This window comes from Rhinoderma darwinii, chromosome 1, assembly GCF_050947455.1.
Source record: "Rhinoderma darwinii isolate aRhiDar2 chromosome 1, aRhiDar2.hap1, whole genome shotgun sequence".
Lineage (NCBI taxonomy): Eukaryota > Metazoa > Chordata > Amphibia > Anura > Rhinodermatidae > Rhinoderma > Rhinoderma darwinii.
Genome location: NC_134687.1, coordinates 523626482 through 523653099, shown reverse-complemented (window position 1 = coordinate 523653099; position 26618 = coordinate 523626482). Strand labels below are relative to the sequence as shown.

General features: G+C 43.0%; 1 protein-coding gene across 2 annotated transcripts in view; it reads right to left on the bottom strand.

Moving 5' to 3' along the window:
* Positions 1–26618, bottom strand: part of FBXL17 (F-box and leucine rich repeat protein 17) — a 715529-nt gene that overhangs the window by 671832 nt on the left and 17079 nt on the right. For both annotated transcript variants that reach the window (XM_075836808.1, XM_075836800.1), the window contains exons 3-4: positions 25818–26075; positions 20627–20758 (exon numbers count right to left, since the gene is read on the bottom strand). In XM_075836808.1, the coding sequence (XP_075692923.1) occupies positions 20627–20758; positions 25818–26075 (390 nt within the window). The remainder of the gene's footprint in view (positions 1–20626; positions 20759–25817; positions 26076–26618) is intronic.

Here is a 26618-nt window from a genome sequence, read left to right as displayed (position 1 = left end):
ATGTGTAGGAAAGGGCCAATTAAATCCCACACAATCTTACCAGTGGTACCAATATTTGGAGGGCACCCTGGTGGATTAAATTCACTGTCTTTACCCTCGTAGATCTTAAATGCACATGTGTAGCCAGTAGTGCTTTCACATAACTTGTAGATCTTTACCCCGTATTTTGCACTTTTTGAGGGTATGAATTGACGGAATGAGAGACGCCCTTTGAAATTTGTGGGATCCCACAACCTGGCATTAGGTGACGAAGGCTTATTGGCAGTTAACTGCCTGGCATACAAATTTGTATGCCAGGAGTAGCAATAAAGTCATTTATGGTGGGAGAAAATAAACTCGTGGGTTCCCACACTAAATCGGTTTGGTGGGGTTGTGCAATTTCAGGGGCTGCACTTTGAACGGACGTTGTGGCAACTGCGCCGTCTCCCATATCACTGGTGCTGGGTCTCATATCCATAGAATCCCTTGAAGCGACACTTTCGCTGTCGCTTTCAAGTAAGGCTGGGTTCACACGACCTATTTTCAGACGTAAACGAGGCGTATTATGCCTCGTTTTACGTCTGAAAATAGGGCTACAATACGTCGGCAAACATCTGCCCATTCATTTGAATGGGTTTGCCGACGTACTGTGCAGACAACCTGTCATTTACGCGTCGTCGTTTGACAGCTGTCAAACGACGACGCGTAAAAATACAGCCTCGTCAAAAGAAGTGCAGGACACTTCTTTGGACGTTTTTGGAGAAGTTTTCTCATAGACTCCAATGAAAACAGCTCCAAAAACGGACGTAGAAAACGCAGCGAAAACCGTGAGTTGCTCAAAAAACGTCTGAAAATCAGGGTCTGTTTTCCCTTGAAAACAGCTCCGTATTCTCAGACGTTTTTGGTCACTATGTGTGCACATACCCTAAAAGCTCAACTTCAGATGCAGAATCCGTATCTGAGCATAGCATCTGATAGGCTTCCTCAACGCTGTATCTTCTGGCAGCCATAATTATAATACAGTCTAAACCGCAAATAATAAATGGAACTAGCGGTTTAAATTTTTTTTTTTTTTTATCAACTAAGGCCTCATGCACACGTAATTACGACCTGCAATAACGGGCTCATAGACTTCTGTTACCCACGGGTACCTTCCCGTTTTCTCACGGGAAGGTGCCCGTGCCGTTAAAAAAAATAGAACATGTTCTATTTTTCTATTTTACGGGCCGTGCTGCTATACTTTATAATGACAGGACGGCTCGCAAAAGCGGCCGGCTGCCCGCGGCCGGCCGTGCTCGTAATTACGAGTCGTAATTACGAGCACGGTCGTGTGCATGAAGCCTAATCAACTAAGAACACTAAAAGAATTAAACTTTTTTTTTTAATTGTTTTTTTTTAGTTTTTTTTTTTTCAAACCTAAACCTAAACCCTACGCCTAACACAAACCGTAAACCCAAGCCCAGAACAGCACCCTACGCCGTCTAAGGCCCCATGCACATGAACGTGTTTTTGCGGCCGCAATTCCCCCGAAAGTCCACGGTAGAATTGCGGCCCCATTCTTTTCTATGGGGCCATGCACACGACCGTAGTTTTTGCGGTCCTTGCACGGCCCGGGAGCCCGGACCGCAGAAAGAACGGGCATGCCTTATTAGGCCCTGTTCTGCGGTCCGGGCTCATTGAAAACAATGGTGGCGGCCATGTGCATGTCCCGATATTTGCGGGCGGCCTGCGGCTGACAGTCCGCAGCCGGCCGACCCGAAAATCACGGCCGTGCACACGGCTACGGTCGTGTGCATGAGGCCTAACAGCGTACCCTAAAAAGAAAGTAGTTTATAGTACGATTCTTAGTATATACAGTAAATATATTTATATATATATATGTATATACTATATACTATAAAATACTGAAAAAAAATGTGTTTTTTTTTTAATAAACTGTTTAAGGGACAAGTGATTTTGTGTGGGGACACTGACACACTTGTATCTGTTTCTCTCCACAGCTAGAACAGTGAGGAGAAACAGATACACGTTTTTACTTTTATTTTACAGTAGTGATCACTATGATTGGATCTCATAGTGATCACAAAAGATCAGGAACCAATACTATTGGCTCCTGATCACTGCTCTAAGAACAGAGCTGCTAGCAACAGCTCGTTCTTAGAGCAGGAGCTGTCATTTAGACACTCCCGGCGGCTCTGTACGCAGTAACAGCATGTGACCGCTGTGATTGGCTGTCACAGCGGTCACGTGCTGTTACGACGAAATCGGCAGGTCCTGATGGCTGCACTAAGAACCGGACCTGTTACTTACAGCCGGTTTTTAGTGCAGATGTCACCAGGGTGCCGATAAACCCACTCTACTCTACTCCTTTTGGCGTCGCTGTAGACTGAGTACATGCACCGCCTGACGTCAAAAGACGGTGGGCGGTCGTTAAGGGGTTAAATAAAAAGAGTGGCTACAAGTGAATTGCCATCAGATAGTAGTCACGGGGTCCAGGAACAAAAAAAAAAAAAAAACTTTGCCAAACTGGACAACACTGTTAAAGTATTAAACCAGTTGGATGTCTAATTCAAGGCAGAAAATCATTTTGACTTTGATGGGTTGTTTAGGTTTAGTGCCAATATTTTGACAACTCAGAATGTTAGAAAAATAATTGCTTATATGTGAGCACATCATTTTATATTAACAGGGGCGTAGCTAGTGCGGGGCAGATGGGTCATGTACCCCGGGCGCAACTTAGAGGGGGGCGCCAGCGCCACCCCCTCCTGCACAATAATTGTACCTGCGTACGTGCCTGGCCATTCAGCACCTATCTACGAGTGAAGCTGCGCGATACTTTGCGCCGCTTGCATCGTTGAAAGGTGCTGAATGACAGGGAAAGTCATTCTGACCTGCCATCAGCTCCTTTCATAGATGCTTCGTTCAACCCCAGGAGACCTGCTCAGAAGAGAGCAGGTCTCCATTGCTGCCGGACGGTGTGGGAACGGGATTAAGGGGAGTTTGAATAGTTTGTTATTTTATCGTAACAAAAAAAAAAAAAAAGTGCGTGGCTCTATATACTGGGGTGGGCTATATGTGAAGCACTATATACAGGGGTGGGCTATATCTACAAGGGGGCTATATATAGGGGTGGGCTATATGTGGAGCACTATATACTGGGGTGGGCTATCTATGGAGTACTATATACAGGGGTGGGCTATATCTACAAGGGGGCTATATACAGGGGTGGGCTATCTGTGGAGCACTATATACAGGGGAGGGCACTATCTACAGGGGGCACAGTGTGTGTGTGTGTGTGTGTGTGTGTGTGTGTGTGTGTGTCACAAAGTATGATTCTATTATAATTAGAGGTGCATATGGCACTATTATATTTGGGGTCGTAGAGTGTGGTATAATGAGAACTTTCTTTGTTTATAGGTGTAGAAATGTTGGAAAAGTGAAAAGCTGAAGACATCTGAGCGGCAAACTGCAGAAATGGTCTGTGACCGGAGAAGTCATCATAGAGGTCTGGACCGGATGGAGAAAAAGAACTAGAACCTGAGACGTCACCGGTGAGTCACTTAATGTAAATGTTCATTCTGCCTCTAATCAGTACTGTAGTCACTGTATGATCTTCAGCGAGATGATGGTGGTATGATTATATGATTTTTTTTTTTGTGAAACCGCATCTCCCAGCATATCCTTACCATTGTTCGGGACATGCTGGGAGCTGGAAACAAATTAGTGCAAACCTATAGGGCAGGGGTTGCACTAAATTGAGCTGTATTTGTGCTGGTGTTGTATTTATGTACTGGGCATGGTTGTGGTGCTGTATATATGTACCGAGCTTGGTTCTGGTGTTGTGTATAAAACTATATTGATTGTAAAATGTACAAACTTTTTTATGCTCGAGCTACATAAAAAGAAATGTGGAAAAGAAATGTGGAAAAGAAATGACACGTCATTGATTGGTAGACAAAACAAACACGGCGAGGGGGAAAGAGATGTCGGGAAATTAGTTGGAGGGGCGCCAAATTGAATCTTTGCCCCGGGTGCTGGAGAACCTAGCTACACCTCTGTATATGACGGTTAAACAATATGTACATAGCTCTAAAGTTCTGTGACCTATGACACTGGCTGTAATTTTTTGTGGCTCAAAACAAGAAACCACCACAGGGAACACACGAAACAATGGGTAACTGAAGAACAAGCTGGTGATCGAAGAATAATAAGTCAATGTTTATTAATGAATAATAACAGAAACTGAATGTGTTCTTAAGAGAGATAATGAATGGAAGTGGATAAGATCTAATGAGAATAATTCATAGAACAAATTAAACTGTTAAGTTCATTAATGAGTCAGGAGTAAAGAACGCATTACTGCAATTGGCATTCAGGTACACATTATTTCATTAAATGAACATTATGCTTATGTAAATGACAACTGCAACACAAAACTACATGTACAACAACTACTAAACAAAGAGGCGATTGGAGTCATAACTCACTGTCAACAGAAGAGAATGGTGGATTTCTAGATGAAATGACAGAAGTAGACATATGCGTAAATAAGAAGTGGTTTATAAACACATAATAAAGATGTAAAAATCTGAGTTATGCCTCAGTAATATGGATGCCTAGACTGCTATGAGCCTATACTAACGTGTGTGCGTTTCCGATTTTATAAGGAGGCAGCTGAGGTTTTTTCTCACAAGTTCATATGAAATTTCTAAGAAAAAAATTACTGCATGTTCCGTTGAATGCCATATTAAAGAATAACATTACAATGCTTTTAGATCCCCTTGTACAGGACATTTGTTGAGCCTTTCACTTCTCTTTCACTTGTCACAGTCACCGTTTATACAAGCGGGCTAGCTGACACTACACTTCTATCTTACACCGTACAGATAAAAAGACTGCCAGCTTGAATCATGATGTTGATGCAATCACAGGATTTTATTTGCAAGTTCCTGCTGCAGACACACAGATCTTGTAATTCCATGTTTGGGTAAGATTTTTTTCGAGTAATTTCAGCTATATCTCTCCCAGCAAGGAGAAAGTAAAGGGCTGCAGTAATTCTAGTTGTTTTCTCATAATTTGCCCCATGTTGAAATGACTTAAAGGAAAGGTGTCACGAAAAAAAAAATTTTTATATAAATTTGCATTTAGTGTTTTATTATAAAATCTTTTATTTATGTGTGTGTTTGTTTTTTACTTTTTTCTAACTTTTACTTCACTATGGGGGCTGCCATTTTGTTTTTCATTTCTGTATGTGTCGATTAACGACACATACAGAGATGGAATACGGCAGCTACAGTGCAGAGGAGTCAATGAACGGGAGCCGTTCCATTGACTTTGCTCTATGGCTCTGTCCTGCGCAGACGCAGGTCAGAGTCACACAGAGCAGAGCAGCTGTTTGCAGGGAGAGAGCAGGCGCCATCTTGAAGACCAGCTGCACTGCAGGTAAGATGTGTGTCTCTGCATGTCCCACTCTCTACCTCACAGACCCCCGCTCTCGTGACCCCCGACGGGCCACGTAAAATGTGCAAAAAAAAACAACATGTCAAATACACGGCGTGAGAATCGGTCAACTGAAAAGTCATTCACTTCACTTTCATCATTATAAGGCTGGGTTCACACTACCTATTTCCAGGCGTAAACGAGGCGTTTTACGCCTCGATTTACGCCTGAAAAGACGGCTCCAATACGTCAGCAAACATCTGCCCATTCATTTGAATGGGTTTGCCGACGTACTGTGCCGACGACCTGTAATTTTACGCGTCGCTATCAAAAGACGGCGCGTAAAATAACAGCCTCGGCAAAGAAGTGCAGGACACTTCTTGGGACGTAATTTGAGCAGTTTTTCATTGAATTCAATGAAGAACAGCTCCAAATTACGGCCGTAATTGACGCCTCGCAAAACGCGAGTACGAGCAATTACGTCTGAAATGACGGAGCTGTTTTCTCCTGAAATCAGCTCCGTCATTTCAGACGTAAATGCAGTTAGCGTGTGCACATACCCTAGGGGTATGTTCACACACAATGTTTTCAGCTGAAAAATCGGAAGCAGAACGCCTACAAGCATCTGCCCATTGGTTTCAATGGGAAATACGGCGTTCTGTTCCGACAGGGCGTTTTTTACGTGGTTGTTTTCCAAAAACGGCACGTAAAAAGACGCCCGACCAAAATGAAGTGCACATCACTTCTTGGGACGTTTTTGGAGCAGTTTCTCATTGACTTTATAGAAAAACAGCTCCAAAAACGGCCGTTAAAAAATGCGAGTTTGATTAAAAAATGGCTGAAAATCAGGAGCGATTATCCCTTTGTTTAGTAAGCGTGTGAACATACACTTAGCCTTTTGGTGTGTCCTAGAACTTCTTCCAGCTACAGAATCACACCCAATATGGCTGCCGGACACTGCTTAGCAATTTGAAGACACCTTTACCTGGCTTGTGAGAGGGGGGGGTGAGGTTCCCTCCCACATTCACAGCAGCTGTGAGTCAGGTTGCTTTGCCTTATTCACCTTGCTGTAATTCTGGGAAGTGCTCCCCCTGGTGGCCAACAGTGGAAAACATGTCAAATTATTATTTAATTTTTAATACTTTCCACCATACGGAAAAAAATAAAAAAATACAGCAAAAAACTTAAAAAATATAATAGAAATAAGTAACGACACTTAAAAAAAAAAAAGGTTTAATTTGCGACACATTCCCTTTAAGTGTTTTTGACTGCAAGTGAATGACGCTAATAAATCGTATAGAGCATTCTTCTTTTTTCCATTTTGGATTAGGTACTTGAATTTACACACTAAGGCCTCATGCACACGACCGTAAAAACACCCGTTATTGCGGGTCGTTATTACGACCCGCAATAACGGGCTCATAGGCTTCTGTTAGCCACGGGTACCTTCCCGTTTGCTCACGGGAAGGTACCCGTGCCGTTAAAAAAGATAGAACATGCCCTATTTCATGCCGTAATAACGGCACGGGCATCCCATAGAAGTCTATGGGGCTCCCGTAATCATGGGTGGCTGCGTGTGTTCACCCGTGATTACGGGAGCGTTGCGAGGTGAGGCGAGGTCAGGGGACTACCCGGTCTGCAGGCCACAGCCCAGTGGCGTAACTACCGCCGGGACTACAATGAAAACTATGGCAGAGCGGGGAGGTATCTCCCCGCTCTGCCATAAACAAGACATGTATCCCCTATCCTGTAAAAAATAAAAATAAAAGACGTTCATACTTACCGACAACTTCCTGCTTCCTCCAGTCCGGTCTCCCGCCCGTTGCCTTGGTGACGCGTCCCTCTCGACATCCGGGCCGACGTCCTGGATGACGTTTCAGGCCATGTGACCGCTGCAGCCAATCACAGGTCAATCACAGGCTGCAGCGGTCACATGGACTGCCGCGTCATCCAGGGATGTCGGGCTGGATGTGAAGAGAGGGACGCGTCACCAAGACAACGGCCGGGTAAGTATGAATTTCTTTAACTTTTATTACAGAAAAGGCTGTCCCTTCTCTCTATCCTGCACTGATAGAGAGAAGGGGCTGCCGATTAGTGCAGTGCTATTTTGCTGCCAAAAACGTGCTCGTAAATACGGGTGGAATACGTGTGACACCGGACCCATATTTACGAGCACGGGTTCGTAAATACTGGTGCAAAACGGGTGGAATACGTGTGACACCGGACCCGTATTTACGCCAGTATTTACGGGTGTGAAAAAATACGGTCGTGTGCATGAGGCCTAAGGAGCATATCCAAAGGTGTTTTGTTTTTTTTGTGGATCAATAGGTACGCTTTAGGCTGGATTCTAACACATTTACTCAAATTTTTGGTGGCCTTTTTTTGCCCACAAATGGAGAGGCCAGCTGTTACTTTAAAGTCTTAAGCAAAATATGAAAAAGCCTACATACACAGCGTTTTTGTAGCATCTTTTGGGCTCAGTGGCTTTTTTAAATGGAGCATGCTCTAGGTATAGAATATTTTTGTGCTGATTCTTCCATAGCCTTCTCTAAAAGGACTTCAAAAACGCCAGTTAAAATGCATGTACAAAATTACAAAAATAAAAAAGGCCACCAAAAACGCATCTAAAAACCACCATTAAAAGAAACCTGTCACATTGAAAATGCAATAGGGTTTGAAGGCAGAATGTTATAGAGCAGGAGGAGCCGAGCATGTCCGTGTATGGTTTTGTAGCAAAAGATTCAGTAACTCGTAATTTATTCATTTAAACCTCTACTCATTCTGGGCTTAGGAGTCCAGTGGGCGGTCCTACTGAGTGATTGACAGCCTTTTCTGTAAGAGTGTGAATATAGAAATATCGGTCAAACGGTGAAACTACCCACTGGGTAATAAACTATGAGTTATACTGAATATTTTGCTACAAAAATAAACCCCAACCTGCTCAGCTCCTCCTACTCTATAACATGCTGCCTGCAGTTGGCCTGAATGTTCAAATCCAACCAAGGACAACATCTGCATGGAGTTTGTATGTTCTCCCCGTGTTTGCGTGGGTTTCCTCCGGGTATTCCGGTTTCCTACCAAACCCCGAAAACATACCAATAGGGAATTTAGATTGTGAGCCCCAATGGGGACAGTAAAAGAGGACCGCTGTACAGCGCTGCGGAATATGTTGGCGCTATATAAGTAACTGAAATAAATAAATAAATCTTGGTGTATTTTTACATGCATTTTAAGGCACTGAAAAAACAGTGTGTAAAGGAGGCCTAAGGTTTTCTTTACACAGATTTTTTTTTCCCTGGCATTTTGAAACAAACAAAAAATTTTTTTGAAAACACCATTTTTAAAATGTAACCGCGATTTTTAGCGGCTTTTTTAAAAAAAATAATAATGTCTTTTTGTAAAAGGTGCTTTTTGAAATCCTAGAGAGAAGCCTTTGGAAAACAACGCCACACCCAGAGTATGCAGAGTTGTTTAAAAAATGCCACTTACCACAAAAACAACTAAAAAATGCCACAACACAGCGTATATGTAGTGCTTTTTATACTTGACTCGTAATGCTGTATATGCTTTTATTCTACTGCAATTTCTCGCAAATTTGCATATAAGTCACACGCTCCCCACTATGGAGAGAACAGAAGATAGCCAGACAGCTGAAAAAGGGGGAATAGGAGGGGAAAAATAATTCTTAAAGCTCTGAAATGCAGGTGAAACATCATAACATCAAGGTGGACGGAAGAATATAAGACTTTTTAACTTTTTGATGAAACGTCAGGTATATTCTCCCCTAGAAACATTGCCAAGCAGTTTATTTTGTGTGGGAGAGAGAAGCACTTAAAGATAAACAAATAAGTATTAAAAAACACAAAAAACAGTACATATATAAGCTTATATGTTGATGCCCTTACCGTGGGCAACCACAATGCAATCTGACCTTTCAAGGCAATGTTTAAAGGGAACCTGATACATGGTACCCGCTGTCCGATGTGCAGGCTGCATGTTACAGGAACTGAACAGATTGAGGATATAGATATATATATATATTTATTGATTAATATATATTTATTTATATTTATATTATTTAAAACCTTAATGACCAAGGTATTTTTTACGTTTTTCCATCGTCGCATTCCAAGAGCATTAACTTTTTTATGTTTGCGTCGACATAGCTGTATAATGTCTTGTTTTTTGCGGGACAAGTTATATTTTTTTAATAGCGCCATTTTGGGGTACATATTTATTGATTAACGTGTATTAACTTTTTTTGGGGGAGGGGGAAATAGAAAAAAACCCTGAAAATTTCACCACTCTTTTTTGCGTCCTAAATCTACGCCGTTTACTGTGTGGTATAAACAACACAATAACTTTATTCAGCGGGTTGTTACGATTGCAACTATACCAAATTGGTATCGATTTTGCATGTTTTACTACTTACACAGTAATTATTTGTTTTTGTGTCTACATATTTGAAGAGCCATAACTTTTTTATTGTTCCGCCGATACAGTTGTATGAGGGCTTTTTTTTGCAGGACGACTCGTAGTTTTTATTGGTACCATTTGAGAGTAGATGCGACTTTTTGATCACATTTTGTTTAAGTCAGGATTCACAGAAAACAGCAATTTTTCCATTCTTTTTTATTTTATTTTTTACGACGTTCACAGTGCGGGTTAAATAATGTAATATCTTTATAGTCAGGGTCGTTACGGACGCGGTGATACCAAATATGTGTAACTTTTTTGCTTTATTTTGTTATTTTAACCGGTTAAGGACTAGGCTGTTTTACAGCTAAATGACCAGAGCAAATTTCACAATTTTGCTATGCGCTTCTTTAGATGACTATAACTCAGCAGGTGAATAAAGTTCATCTTTGAATTTTACACTCTTTTTAAAGGACAGATAGGGCTTTGTTTTAGTGGCATTTGTCAGTATATATCATTTTTATTTTTTTCTCTAAAGTAGGCAAAATTGGAAAAAAATGCAAGAATTTAGCAATTGCGCCAGTTTATGATAGCATTTTTCACACACGGTATGGACCACGGACAAAATTAATCTCCTTTCACATTCTTCCACTTCTCCCGTGCATGGGGATACCAAATATGTGTGCCTTATTCACTGTGCGGGCATGTGCCAGGGCTTGGCATAAAAGGAGGCTTTTCGGTCCAGGAAAAAGCATTTGATTTTATAGCCGCATACGGTTTTCTGGGGGGCCTAATGCTGCTGAAACATTAGAATCACCCCATAAATGACTTCATTCACACAAGTAGACCCCACAAGGTTTCCTTCAAGGGGTTTATCATATTTTTAGACAGTCCAGTTTTCTTCTGAAAGTTTCTTGAATAAGATGGATCAAAATAAAATTAGCAATTTTTTAGCAAATGCGTCAGTTTATACCAGCATTTTTCACACACGGCATAGACCACGGACAAAATTAATCTCTTTTCACATTCTTCCACTTCTCCTGAGCATGGGGATACCAAATATGTGTGTCTTATTTATCACATAGAGAAGTAGGAGGGCGGACGATAGAAGAAGCTTATTTCACAAATCGCTTTTTTTCAAAGCTGGTTTTACAAAACTCAACAGAGTTTCTATAACACTTCCAAAATATCTGCTCTTGAAGCAGAAATCCCAAAATATTCATCTAGGGGTATAATGGGAATTTATTTTTTTGGGTTTTCTAAAATAAGAAATTGCAGGTTTATGCAAATGGAGCTCTCCAGCAGATGAACTTTAGAAAACATCAAACATGACATCCACCCCCCACCCATTCCCTCCCTCACCCTTGGAGTAAAATCAGGGAAAAAATAAAAACGTAATGTAGGGCAAATATATTTTCAACTAATTAACTAAAATCTAATAATTCAGAACAGTGTGGTATTTTTTAAAACATGGCTCAATGCACAGGCCTGGTTGTGAGGGACATGAGGGACAGAAATATCGGGAATCTTTGCGGTGCCCGTCTTTTCTGCAGACGCGGCACTTTTTCTGGGGGTTGCTTCTGGTTGGTGTTGGGGGAATCCGACTGATGAAGTGTCTTTCAGTCAGTCGCGTGACATCCTCAGACTGGGGGCATTCTCGGGTGTCCTGAACATCAAAAATGAGGCCTTCAATAATTTTTTCCTGGAAATCCAGGTATGTGTCTCTGCCTCTGTTTTTTTTATAGAGCACAAATGAGTTGTGGATGGCCACCTGTAACAAATAAATGGCCACTTTTTTGTACCAGGTTTTAGTTTTGCGTTTTACTAAATAGGGCTGTAAAACCTGGTCGCTTAAATCCACCCCCCCCCCATGTACTTGTTATATTCGGACACGCTCACTGGTTTGTGCTTGTCCGATGTTGCCCCCCTTTCCCTCACTGCCACTGTTCCTGCGGTATGAATCGTGCTTAGCACATACACATCTTTGCGATCCCTGAACTTGACCGCCAGCAATTCTTCAGATGCATAAGCACAGGAGTCCCCCTTTACCATGCGCTTCCCCACTAATTGCTGTGGAAAACCAATTCTGTTTTTGCGCATGGTACCACATGCCCCAGTCCTTGCAGCATGCAAATGCCTAAACAGGGGCACACTCGAATAAAAATTATCACAGTACAGGTGGTACCCCTTGTGAAGCAAAGGCTGCATTATCTCCCACACGATCTTACTGCTGGTGGAAAGATCAGGGGGGCATCCAGGAACATTTATTGTGCGGTCCCGCCCTTCATAAATCCTGAAGGCGGTGGTATATCCTGACCCGCTTTCACACAATTTGTAGAGCTTAACGCCATATCTTGCCCTTTTTGAAGGTAGATATTGGCGAAAGCTAAGTCTGCCATGAAAGTTGAGGAGGGATTCGTCCACACTTACATTCTGCTCAGGGGTGTAGAGTTGCAGAAATAAATTATTCAGGGAATTTATTAGCGGTCTTATTTTGAACAACCGATCCCGCTTTGCATCGGTACTTGGGGGGGCCTGTGCGTTGTCATTGAAGTGGAGGAACCTCATTATTGTCTCATAACGAGACCTGGGCATTACTGCAGAATATACTGGGGTGGCTTGGGCGGGTCTTGTTGACCTGTAAGACCTAATGGAGGGCTTTTTGACAATACCCATATTTAGGGTGAGCCCCCAAAATTTTTTTAATTCCAGCAAATTGGTGGGCGTCCAATCTCTGGTATGGGTGGATGAAGGTTTCTGCCTTATATATTGAGTGGCATATAAATTTGTTTCGTGGACAATCTGATTTAGGATGTCGTCCGTTATAAATAAATGGAAGTAATCCATTTGGACAAAATTTGTATTGTCCACGGTTATGCCAGGAGTGGCAGTAAATCCGTGGATTCTAGGCCCAAAAGATGGGGCAGGTGCCCATACAAGAGCCTGGACTGAAGGGACCAGGCTGTCCCGTGCTATAGCGCTACTTGGCCCTCCGCTTTCAAGTTCTGCAGTTTCAACTGCATCAGGGACAACGTCCCCTGAAGATGAACCTGAAGTGACGCTGTCATCGTCACTACCTAAAACAGGTTCCATCTCGGACGCCATCTCTGATGCGGTCTCCGACTCAGACCACAGCATGGCGTATGCCTCCTCGGCGCTAAACAACTTCCTCGCCATAACGTAACTAACACTAACACTAACTAAACAAATTGTTTTTTTTTTGTTTGTTTTTTATATAAAACACACAAACTAACTGCTATATATATCTACACTACTGCTAACAAAAAAATAAACCGCTATTGCTATATATATTATATATATGTGGATATATATATAATTATATACTCCCTACCTGCCTATTCTAATAGAATAAAAGAAAGAAAGGTAGATAGATAGAAAAAAAGATAGATGGATAGATAGATTTCTATCTATCTATACAATCTATCTATACAGAGAATGTTTTAGAGTGTAACTGTATTTTTTTGTAACTGTAACCTTCTGGCAGCAATTCTCCCGAGTCTCTTCTTCTCCTCAAACTGAAACAATGTTTGAGGAGAAGAAAAGAGGCAGGAGATTTACTGCCAGAAAAGTCAAAATAAAACAAATGTGGTCGCTGTGATAGGTTTTCACAGCGACCACATGTTCAGGGACCATCAGATTGGTCCCTGATACTCTGCCCAGTGCCCAGAGCTGTTGGTAACAGCGTGGGCACAGGGCTGTGTGCACGCGATCGCGCGTGCACAGTCTCTGAAATGCCGCCGTAAATAGTCTATACGGCGGACTTTAGAGACCCTGACCGCTGGCCGTATAAATACGGCCAGCGGTCGGGAACCTGTTAATAGTAAAGCAGTTTGTAAGGGGAAAAAAATGTGTTTTTCATTTTATTTTTTCACGGCATGGCCTAGCAGGCATTCACTACAGGCAGACCTGGGGGCCTTTATTAGGCACCCGGCTGCCATCGGAGACACAGACACTCTGCGATCTTATCGCTGGGTGTCAGTGGGATGACAGGGAGCTCCCTCCCTCTCTCCAAAACCACTCCGATGCGGTGCACGCTATTGAGCACCGCATCTGAGGGGTTAAACGGGTGAGATCGATACTTATAAATCGATCTCACACGTTCGAGCAGGGACGCACCCAGCCCTCAGCTACCTCTGGCAGCTGAGAGCAGGGAGATTTGACAGCTCCTTGTTCTGTTTATTTTTTCCAATGTAGTGCCGTGAAAAGGCTTATGCATCAGAATAAAGCCCATTAGTGGCCACCGTGAAAAGGCGTATTGACATGATTCACAACTTGAAAAGAAGTCCTGAATAAAAAAATAAAAAAAACATAACATTTTAATTTCTTATGCTTCCAGTACATTTAATTAACGCACTACATTTTGCAAATGAAACAAATATACTTAAGTAAAGTGAAAGGCAACTAAAGGTCCATGTAACACTTGGGGACTGCATTTTATGAGCTAAACTATGGCAGATAAACCCGGTGAGAAGAGGTGTCCTGAAGAAGTCAGCAGGCGATAGATTATCCCTAACCTGTTGTATTTACATAAGAACCATCTAATAAATCACTTCATAAACAATACATGATCATCATCTTTTGGGAGGGTGAGAAGTACACTAAAAAAAGCGTTCTTATTCAGGCGGATTTAATCGAATTATTTAAGTGGACACACTAAGATATACAGAAATGAGGGTGACAAGTAGCACAAAGTTTTGGTACCAGTTGAGCCCAATTAACCGAACCAAGACAAACGTTTTTGTAGCTTGTATTAGTAAACATCTTACAGCCTTAACCCGAGCCTAACATGACTTCTATCTCCCCGTATAGTAGGTAGTAGGACGCAAAACAAGAGAAATACAGAAGGACTGCTGCCTGAAAGAGGCCACTAGTCATCCTTATTTATCCCTCACAAGTCAGTACATTCCTGTGTAATGAACCAGGAACGTCCCCTGTGTAACCAGCACTATAAATGAGCCGAGAGTTCGCCTGGCAATACAGATAACTTTTCCACCGATGCCTTTCCCTCCCTTTTTCATAGAAACAAGACATATACAATGTATTAAAGCAAAAAATATTAACTTTTATGCTTAAGATAATCCAGAGTTTTGCTTTAAGTACAAAAATAAAAGCATAAAAAAACAACAACTTACAAATGTAATGAGTAATCACTACAGTAGTTACAATCCAATGGTTAGTCCGATCACAAACAGAGGCAGTCTATGAGACGTCAACCAATTATAAAAAGCATCGCTGGATCTGCTGCATTAATGTACAGTACTAAGTCTGGTCCATAGCAGCTCTTACATTATATTCAACGCCTGGTATACTGTATTAGGTAATCATGTGAGGAACAAGATAATAATAAAAAAAATAATAATACTTTGTATCGAGTATGTAATCATGGCCAGCCTTAGCTATGTTCGACCAGTGCGGTCGCACAGGGCGCCAGCCGCCACACGGCAAGAGGGGCGCCAGCGGGTGTGTGTATCCCCGCACCGTTGCAACTACCAGCGGGGATACACACACTAACTGCAGTCGCCTTTCCACCCGGGCGCTTCTTCACTTAGTGGCCGTCGCTACCGCTGTAGCAGCCATAGCGGCTGCTAGCAGTGACACCGCGCATGAGGGCGGTGGCGCCGCTAGCAGCCGCTGCTATAGCAGTAGGGACGGCACTATAGCAGAGCAAGGAGATCTCTCCCTGCTCTGCTGTCTACTAGCGCCACTGTAGCTCCCTGAAGGAGCGGAACCCCCGTGTGGCCGGGGATTCCACTCCTGGAGCGCTGCTTGATTTTTCTGTCCATATACGGACAGTGACATCAGGGGAAACTCCTGAAGCGGAATCCCCGGTCACAGCATTGCAGACCATGACCGGGGATTCCACTGCAGGAGAAGCCAATGACGTCATGGACACAGACGACATGAGCTTCTCCTGGAGTGGAATCGACGGTCATAGCGTCTGCAACGCTGTGACCGGGGATTCCGCTTCAGGAGTTTTCCCTGATGTCACTGTCCATATATGGACAGAGGCATCAAGCAGCGCTCCAGGAGCGGAATCCCCGGCCACACGGGGATTCCGCTCCTTCAGGGAGCTACAGTGGCGTTATCTTTACTGGAAGGGGGGGGGGGGGGGGGGTTGCTATCTACAGGTGAGCTGTGTGGCACTACCTACAAAAGGACAACTGTGCAGGAGCACACAAAATACCCAGCTTTCCCGGGTATCAGAAAAAAGTGTAGAAATAAACTAAGATATAACTTTTATTTAATCTAGCTAAAAGGATTAATCCTTTACTCAGACTAAATAAAAGTTATATCTTAGTTTATTTCCACACATTTATTTGATAGCTGGGAAAGCTGGGTATTTTGTGTGCTCCTGCACAGTTGTCCTTTTTTGAATGTCTATTGCCCGCCAGCTATTAGGGTCATTTTGTAGTCCTTGCACTACCTACAAGGGGGCTGTGGGCAGTGTGGCACTGCCAACCAGGGGGCTGTGTGGCACTGCCAACCAGGGGGCTGTGTGGCACTGCCAACCAGGGGGCTGTGTGGCACTGCCAACCAGGGGGCTGTGTGGCACTGCCAACCAAGGGGGCTGTGTGGCACTGCCAACCAGGGGGCTGTGTGGCACTGCCAACCAGGGGGCAGTGGGCTGTGTGGCACTACCAACCAGGGGGCGGTGTGGCACTACCAACCAGGGGGCGGTGTGGCACTACCAACCAGGGGGCGGTGGGCTGTGTGGCACTACCAACCAGTGGGCTGTGTGGCACTACCTACCAGGGGGCTGTGTGGCACTACCTACCAGGGGGCTGTGTGGCACTACCTACCAGGGGGCTGTGTGGCACTACCTACCAGGGGGCAGTGTGGCACTACCTACCAGGGGGCAGTGTGGCACTACCTACCAGGGGGCAGTGTGGCACTACCAACCAGGGGGCAGTGTGGCACTACCAACCAGGGGGCAGTGTGGCACTACCAACCAGGGGGCTGTGTGGCACTACCAACCAGGGGGCTGTGTGGCACTACCAACCAGGGGGCTGTGTGGCACTACCAACCAGGGGGCTGTGTGGCACTGCCAACCAGGGGGCTGTGTGGCACTGCCAACCAGGGGGCTGTGTGGCACTGCCAACCAGGGGGCTGTGTGGCGCTGCCAACCAGGGGCTGTGGGGCGCTGCCAACCAGGGGGCTGTGGGGCGCTGCCAACCAGGGGGCTGCGGGGCGCTGCCAACCAGGGGGCTGCGGGGCGCTACCCACCAGGGGGCTGCGGGGCGCTACCCACCAGGGGGCTGCGGGGCGCTACCCACCAGGGGGCTGCGGGGCGCTACCCACCAGGGGGCTGCGGGGCGCTACCCACCAGGGGGCTGCGGGGCGCTACCCACCAGGGGGCTGCGGGGCGCTACCCACTAGGGGGCTGCGGGGCGCTACCCACCAGGGGGCTGCAGGGCGCTACCCACCAGGGGGCTGCAGGGCGCTACCCACCAGGGGGCTGCGCGGCGCTACCCACAAGGGGAATCTGTGAGTGGGGGGGCTGATGGTCATTTTACTGTGAGTGGTGGGCTGATGGTCTTCAAGTGGTTTCCACCTCTGACTTCCAATTGAAATTAATAGGAGGCAGAAAATACCTGTGACGCCCGTTTGGAGCTTTTTTTTCCAGCGTCTTTTGCATTCGCTTCAACAACTTAAGAAAAATAGAAAAAAAATGGTCACCCAACTCTGTCAGTTTCTGAAGGAATTTTCAGGCAGATTTTTTTTTGCCATACAAAAAACGTGTGTGAACATGCCCTACGAGTGTAGTGCTTGTTCTTAGCCGTTTTCTGTCTTTCTCAAAACAATTTTTGGTAGGGGGGCCCTGAGGAAATTTTGTTTTTCCAGTGCTGCCTCGAGTCCGAAAAGTTAGGGAAATTCTGTACTAGGCTACAGGATCCCGTCATGGAGCAGCTCAGTTCGTCATGGGAACGGCGCCTAGGTGAGTACAATTTTTGTTTTTGTTTGGGGGCACTGTCTACAAGGGGGAGGTGCGGGGACTGTATGGCACGATCTACAAGGGGGAGGTGGGGGACTGTATGGCACTGTCTACAAGGAGGAGGTGGGGGTCTGTATGGCACGATCTACAAAAAGGAGGTGGGGAATTATGGCACTGTCTACAGGGAGGCTATATGGCAAAATCTACAGGGGGGCATTATACGGGGTGGGGGCCACTAAGCGGACATTATACTGTGTAGGGGTACTACAGGTGGCATAATACTGTGGGCACAATTAGAGGACAAAATACTGTGTCCTTGAAGGGGTTGTAATATATTATTATACTGTATGGGGGCACTAAAGGGGCATTATAATTTTTTTATGGGGCATTTTATTTTAAATTATGGGGTGGGGTGCCGAAAGATCATTTCGCACAGGGCGCCATCTATCCTAGGGCCGGCCCTGTATGTAATAGTCTTTTATGGAATGCCATTTTCAACAGATACATACTCTCTCTGCTGAATGTATATTTGGCTGTGTAGTGCTGTGGGACGCCTGCTAATGTTGGCGATTTACCTCAGGGTATATTATTAAAACGCTGCATTGTTTTCTTTTGAAAAATGACATGTCTCACGATATTACTATAAAACCATTTATTTTTTTTTGACGGTTCCTGGCACTGAAGTGAATCAAAACCCTAAAGAAGAGTTCAAAGTGCGCTCATATAAAGCATTTGGGCAGACATGTACCTTAGTAGTAGATACGAATACTACCAGAGGTATGACTATGGGACATACATACACAAGTCTGACAAATATCGAGAGAAGAGAGCAAGGTAGTGTCTGTGTTCTCATATACAGGATGGGTGACTAAAGACAGCTCTACATAGCCTCTAAAATGGCTGCCGATGGTTGTGAGCTCCTGTTCTATCGAATATTTTTTTTTCAAAATAAGCCTTTCTAACATAAGGTATATAGCGCATTTCAAGAACATGTAAAAATTGACTTTTCTTTTATATAAACGGCACTATAAATAGCATGTGAGTAAATTTACATACAGTAGCGGTCATTTTGAATTGTCCGGTGTTTTGAATAAGTCTAAGAAGACATTTATCTGTACAGCAATTTGGACAGGGAATCAGCCAATGAAAATCCCTTCTCAACGCTGGAGATATCAGCAAGAAATCAATAGCAGAGCTCCCTGACCACATCCATTTGAATGCCACCAACAGAATCAAAAGAGTTATTAGAAGCAGAAAAGGAAATGCAATTATTAGGGCTCATGCACACGACTTTATTACAGATTGTAAGTAGCCATAATCGGGTTCCATAGAGGTCCAATTGATAAAGTGAATCTGAGTAAGTCAACCACATATACAAGTGAACGCCTTTGTAAAAGAATTACCACATACAAATAACTAATTTTCCATATAAAAAGGACAGTGTTCAAAAAATCCAGTCACAAAGAAATTATAATGGAATATTACTGCGAATTCATCATTCATAAATGATATAACTGGCAATAATTGTAAAAAAAAAAAAAAAAAATTACTATTAACCAACAAGAAGTCTGGGCAACTAGAATCAATGTTAATATTTTTTAAACATTACAATTTCAAAATATTTTCATGCATTTCTACCGAATATTTATTATTTTTTACATTACATACCTGTAAATATTTGTCCGATAGACATATATATATATATATATATATATATATATATTTATAGTAAACCATGTGTATACACATTTTTTACAGAGATTGACATCTTTACAAAACCTACAGGTTGTAAAAGATTTCACAATAAAGAAATAAGATATTGCCTTATAATGTACAAGCATTTACTAAAGAAAGAAGAGCAATCATACATCTGACATTGAAAAAGCGCCATCTAGTGGAGAGAAACAGGAAATTCACCTGGCACATTACAAAAACATAAAACAATAAAACCGGTCAAATGAAATGTATAAAGTAACCTCATAAAAATGATATTTCGACTGCAGAAAAACGCACTTCAATCACTGGCTGTAGTACAGAGACAATGTACCACAGGCACTAAAAATTGGAGCAATTCAGGGACGTTATTGCCACAACTAGGTGAACACAGTGATAAAAGATTACAACAAAGTTTGCTTTTAGAAAATGTGGAAAAGGTAGTAAGGTGTGGGCTTCTAAAACTAGACTAGTCCAGACATTATTTCGCAGTCTGGCAATGAGACATTTTTGTTGATGTACAAACTGCCCAAACCATCTGCATGGCACTTGCAGGCATCCATGTGCTTGATGCCGAAACATCTCCATTCAGATGAACAAAACATATATTCAGTTGCAAAAACATTCTGCAACAAATCTGCCAGATGTGAATATTCAAGTGTAGACTTATTTTTCCAGGTCAGACGTCAAGAGCAGGTCAGTCTTTAGGTTACCCAGGTCTATCCTATCATAGAAGCTCCTGTATAGCCATTGTAACATTGGAATAGAGACTTTCTTATTACTAGTTTTCTACCTTGGTTTAGTCCTCACATAAGAAACAATGTAAAGATAGGCCCCTGAAACATTAGCGCCTACATTTTCTGTGGACAGAACGTCAAACACGCATAAGTTGAATTCACACATTTAGTTATGATGCCGTTTTTTTTAAGCCAAAAGCGAGATATTTAAATCCAGATTTCGTTCCTTCTGTATCCACTCCTGACTTTGGCACAAAAACGCATCAAATAAGTAATTTGTGCATGCAGCCTAACAAAGTAACATTTAATGCACAATTTCTGAAATAGGATTCAAAATGCATCCAAGAATTCGGTTAAAATGAGATTTGAAGGTTTATATTGTACTCACTAATTTGTTTTCTTGCATGTAAATTTTCTTAAGCTTGGGACAACCTTTGGCTAGAATGACCATTCCTTCATCAGAGATCTTGTAGCACTGTCCAAAATGGATATCTCTCAAATCCTTACACCTGGTGCCCAACTGTGAACAAGAGTTAGACATAAGAATAAAGTATTCGATAAAAAAAATATATACATTCTATAACATACAATAAGCATAGAAGAAACAGTTACTACAGACAAGAAAATTTTCTATTGAACTCATAGAAAAATATCAGCAATCAAAGCCACAAATAGCTTGAAACGGTGTATGGAATGATGGAGGAGACCGCCCTACGGTATGGTGCATGCCGGCAGTCCAAATAGTAACTCCATGGCATTACATACAAAGGCATTTTAATCATTTCTATGTAGTAAAGCAGGGGAACATTGTCCAAATGTGTCTACAGAAGCTTATGTGCAAGGTTTTCCTATTCATTGCTTAGAGACAGATGCTGCAGTCAGCAGGAGACTACACCAAATGTCTTATGCCCGTTGCACATGACCGAGTGCCACTCAGGCTGTTTTTCACGGCATCCAAATGGCACCCAATAGTCTTCATGGACCCACTTTAACAGGGGAATCGGGTCCGTGAAAATGGACCCGTCTTTCCGATCCATGGATAGATAGGACATGTCCTATCTTTCCACGGATCACTGATGGGACCCGGCCGGCACACACGGTCATGTGCATCAGGCATTACTCCTATGTACCCATAGATCAGGAGCCAGGGTGTGTTTTCACATCATGATCAAAACACGTTTTTTTAAGCAATTTTATGGAAATTTTGGCTAAACCAGTTGATTGACTGTGACATGTGAACACAGGCTAAGAAATGCACCTGTTCTGTTTTGCTGCTAGTTTTTCCTTTAACCTTTTTAAGACCAATGCCTTCAGATGGCTGAATGTCCACAGCTAAAAATGTTACCTTTTAGAATGACAAATTTTAAGGCCTTATTCACACGAACGTGTTATACACGTCTGTGCTACGTGCGTGATTTTCACGCGCGTCGCACGGACCTATGTAAGTGAATGGGGCCGTTCAGACTGTCAGTGATTTTCATGCAGCCTATGTGCGCTGCGTAAAACTCACGACATGTCCTATACTTGCCCGTGTTTCGCGCAGCACGCACCCATTGAAGTCAATGAATGGAGTGGCGATCGAGCATGCGCGCTGCCGCTTCATTCAAAGTCTATGGGAATGTGGGGGGGGGGGGGGTGCAGCAAGGAGAATCTGGGAGTTCGGGCCCACTTTCTCTCGCAATCGGTCAGGATCTCAGCGGAGGGGCCACCAGCGAATCACATAATGATCACCTAGCCTGTGGATAGGGGATAATTTAGGATTCTAGAAAAACCCCTTTAGGCTGGGTTCCCACATAGCGTAAGAGCTGCGTAATTTCCGCAACAGAATTCTGTGCAGAAATTCCACAGCATTTACACTATCAGCAAAGTGGATGAGATTGAATAAATTTTAGGCGCACGGAAAAGTAAACGCACAAAAGTTGTGCAGAAAGTGTTCTGTGGTGCGACTTTCAATTAGTGGCATGTCAATTTATGCTGCGGGTTCTGTGCGGAGATGCTGCGTGTTGGGCCCATAGACTTCACTGGGAAAGATAAAATCTGCATCAATTTGTTTTGTTGTGATTTTTATAGCGTTTACGCAGCGGAAACGCAATAAAAACTGCTGGAAATCCGCAGATGCCCATATACTTTGCTATAATCAACGTTTAACACCAAATCCGCAGGTAAAAGCGCTGCAGAAAAACCACACCGTTTCTGCAGAAATATACACAGCAAAAATGAACTCTTTGGTGCGGATTTCTGTGACAGATTTACCAGCGTTTTTTTTTTAGACTCCGCTGCAAAAAATCTGCAGCATATCCTGTGTGTGGGAGCATACCCTTAAAGAGTTGTCTCACCACAGGTCTTTTCTGTCTTATTGTAGAGATTGGTAACATATTGTTAGATACTGTAAGGCTGGGTTCACACGACCTATTTTCAGGCGTAAACGAGGCATTTTATGCCTCGAATTACGCCTGAAAACACGGCTCCAATACGTCGGCAAACATCTGCCCATTCATTTGAATGGGTTTGCCGACGTACTGTGCCGATGACGTGTAATTTTACGTCTCGCTGTCAAAAGACGGCGCGTAAAATAAGAGCCTCGTCAAAGAAGTGCAGGACACTTCTTGGGACGTAATTTGAGCCGTTTTTCATTGACTTCAATGAAGAACAGCTCCAAATTACGTTCGTAATGGACGCCTCGCAAAACGCGAGTACGAGTAATTACGTCTGAAATTCAGGAGCGGTTTTCTCCTGAAAACAGCTCCGTAATTTCAGCCATAATTGACGTTGCACATACCCTAAGGCTTTTGCCTGTGTGCTTTTGACTTTTAAGCACTTACTCAAACCTTGTTTCAGCGCCATTGCTCCCCACTAAGGCCATGTTCACACCACGTTTGTGACATACGTTCAGCATGTACGTTGGGAAAGTTCCTAATGTATACGGTAAACGTGTCCACAAAGCTCCACTAGCCAGACTTAGTCCAAAAGAGTGTCCTTCCGACCTTCATCAGGCTTGTACAAACAGTATACCGTATTTTTTTGAGGTTTGGAATACCATAGTACATTTGGCTAATCCATCCAACGCAAACAAGTTAAACCGCGCGGTATATGTTCTTAAACATGGGAGCTCTTAAACAACGGTGGAGTATGCCACAACATGGCATAAGTCATCGGTTAAACATCTACGTCATGAGCTCTTGAATAGCTTTTTATGACTTCTACGTTAAATTGATACCATTATGCTCTTTGGGTGACGTATGCCACTGTATAGCATAATTTACAGGCATTCGTTAAATGTATACTGTACATCATGAGCGATTAAATAGCTTTTCCTGAAGTATCCGTTAAACAGAAGCAATCATAGGTTATGGGTGATGGATACCTGTAAAGAAATGCCCAGCAGGACATCTGATATCCATAGGCTATTACGACATCCGTTGACCATTTAATGTTTTTGGCGTAAAACGCAAAACGTAGGCAAAAAACCTTATGGTAATGGGGCCGAAGGCTTACTTCCTGATGTGTGGGCAGGCAATCACCCCACCCCACCCGTCCACAAGGCAAGGGAGAGCAGCTGTAACATGTGGGCCAGGCCAGCAAGAAGTGCAATGCTTCACAAGCAGTACTAGCTGTTTGGGTACTATTTCTGACTAGCAATCAGTATGGAAGCACTGCAAAGTTGTTTTTCTTAAGCACTATTTCATGACAACTCTATCTAAGTTCTATCACGGTTTAGCCACCATTTTGAGAAACGCTCAAAATCTGCAAAATAAAACAAAAAAAAAAAAAACTCATACATTTTTTGCCACTGCCTTCTCCTCAAGTTCAGGACAGATTATAAATGGGGTTGGTGCAATAGTCTATGTTCAATACTTACATGCATGTGATTTAGCGGTTTTTGTAGAGAACTATAAAATGAGGCTTTTGGTTGGATTTACTGGTGGAAGGAGCCTAAGGCAGAAAGTATATGCCATTAGGCTACAGAGAAGTAAAATCAAAATTAGGTTATTAATTGGTCATTTCATATCCCCTTCTGACATAGAAAAAGGATCGGTTTGCATAGCTTTGACCATCAAAGGGCATCCACTCTCAGGCAAATGTTTAAATGGCTGGCCCTATCCTCACCAAGGCGCCAGAAGCATGGATTAAGGCCCTTTCACACTGGGCAATTATCGGGTAGACAAGCGTTCATAGAAAGCTTGTTGCCGATAATTGCCCTATGTGAAACGCTCGTTCATCAGCTGATAGTATCGTTTTAAAAAACTGAAATATTATCGCTGTCAGCAGCACGATGATAATAATGTATTGGGACGAGCGATCGGAGTAACGACCGCTCGTCCCCATATATAGCTCGTGACAGGAGCTAACGAGCACAGATCAACGAGCTGTCTCGTTGATCGGAGCTAGTTGCAGCCGCCAAAATTGGCCGGTGTAATAGGGCCTTAAGGGTTTTATCACTATGGCCTGTATCTAGCATTAGATAACATCCTGACCAGTGATCAAAAGATTTGCAAAGGGATACCTGTTGTGGGTCTGCCATGCGGACCTGGCGAAACATGTGACAATGGCCTAAGTTCAAACGAAATATGATTAGTCAAGGCAAACCCCATCATAATTGATATTGGGTGTGACCCACATAGGTAGTTATGATCAGGGAAAATAGCCCTCACATAAATGTAAAATTCCCAGCCACACACCCAGAGGGACTACCCGGAATTGGTTATTGGCTAAAAACATGGGCCTATTTCAGTGGTGTTTGATAAGCCCTGGTTAGTAAATGTCTGCACAGGTGAATAAAGGTAATCTTATTTTTCTAGGGGATTACTGCAAGAACACATGCCCATTTTTGCGTTTCTCAATAAAAATACAACTGCGTAATGGGAGGCGTATGCTTCATTATCATATGAACAGCCCCCTCTCAGTGACATCACCAGCCAGTGGACTAGAGGGAAAAATTGGGTTTAAAATCCCAGGAGAAGAGAGGGTCAGTGTCAGTCGTTGGGGATCCATATCTCGGTTGGAGTGACTGCCCATCTTTTAACCGGACAGATATTTTTTGCATTGAACTGCACTATTGTGTATTAAATTTGAAATATTAATAAGTCTCTTCCTTGTAGTCTTACAGAACTTAATCTTCCGAAGGTGAAGAAGGTTACCTGAATTTTATGTTCCATTTAGATAATCGGTAATTGTAACTGGTGTTAAGGGAATATAGAGACGTAGGCCCCTATTGCCTAGATAAGTATAGGTGGTTGTAGCATACTGTGGTATAAATTGTTGGGGTGTTGGAAACCTATGTGAGTAATTTAGCATAGTCCTGTCATCTAGAGTGGGTGGACGTGGATTTATGTGGTAAATTAATAAGCTCAGTAGTGTAATTCACCCCTGTGACGTGACCAGAGAGCGGCGATCCTCACAGTCAGCTACTTATATTATGATATAAAAGTACTATTTTGAGGTTTGTTGAATGAATATTGATTAATAATAGAATACACTATAAGCCATTCGCCCATTGTTGGGCTTTGTATACCTTTGCCGATTATACCTTTAGATTCTTGTAAACTTTGGGTCTTACGTCATGGTAACACGGATCATACCTGTTTAATTGCTTCATCAGTGAGTCGGTCTTGGTTCCCAACATGAACTTTTTGTAAAGATGTACAATGTGTGGCCAGAGAGATGAGTGATAAGTCCGACAGCTGCTTGCACCGGTACGCAATGTATTTCACCAGGCCTGAACATTTGGTTGCCAACATCCCAATCCCAGCATCCGTCACATTTAGACAGTCGGAAATGTTGAGTTCTGTAATGTTCCAAAACCTGGAAGCAATTTTTTCTAAAATTTCATCTTTCACCTGTAAAGTAAGAGTATTATAGATATATTATTTTTTCACCTAATAAAAAAAAAAATTCATTACAGACACCCAGGGTTGTATCTTACGCAGAAGGAATGTTCCTCAGCATCAAACATGTTTTTCTCCCTTGTGCATTCCATGAGATGACTTATATTCTTATATATTATATGGTTATTTACCAAGAACACAAATAACAAAGATAAAGTTCTCAAAAGGCTCCGAAAATTCTTAATTAGACACTCAAAACCATGCAAATATACATACATTAGGGCACATTTACTAATACGGTCTAAGTTTAAACAAGTTAGAAAATGCACCAAATTCATCACAGTGGTAAACGCTGTATGATACATTTGGCGCATCTAGCTTGACACTTTTCTCCTTCATATACCACCTATTAGTTAACTTAGCTTGCATTTTATGCCGCATGGTGTCACACTTTAAGCCCTGCCTATTTTAGTAGCCCATGCCCACTTTCCTGATAAGCCACGCCCCCTTGTCGAACGTGTCAAAAAAAAAGTGGGTCTAAAACAGTTAATAAAT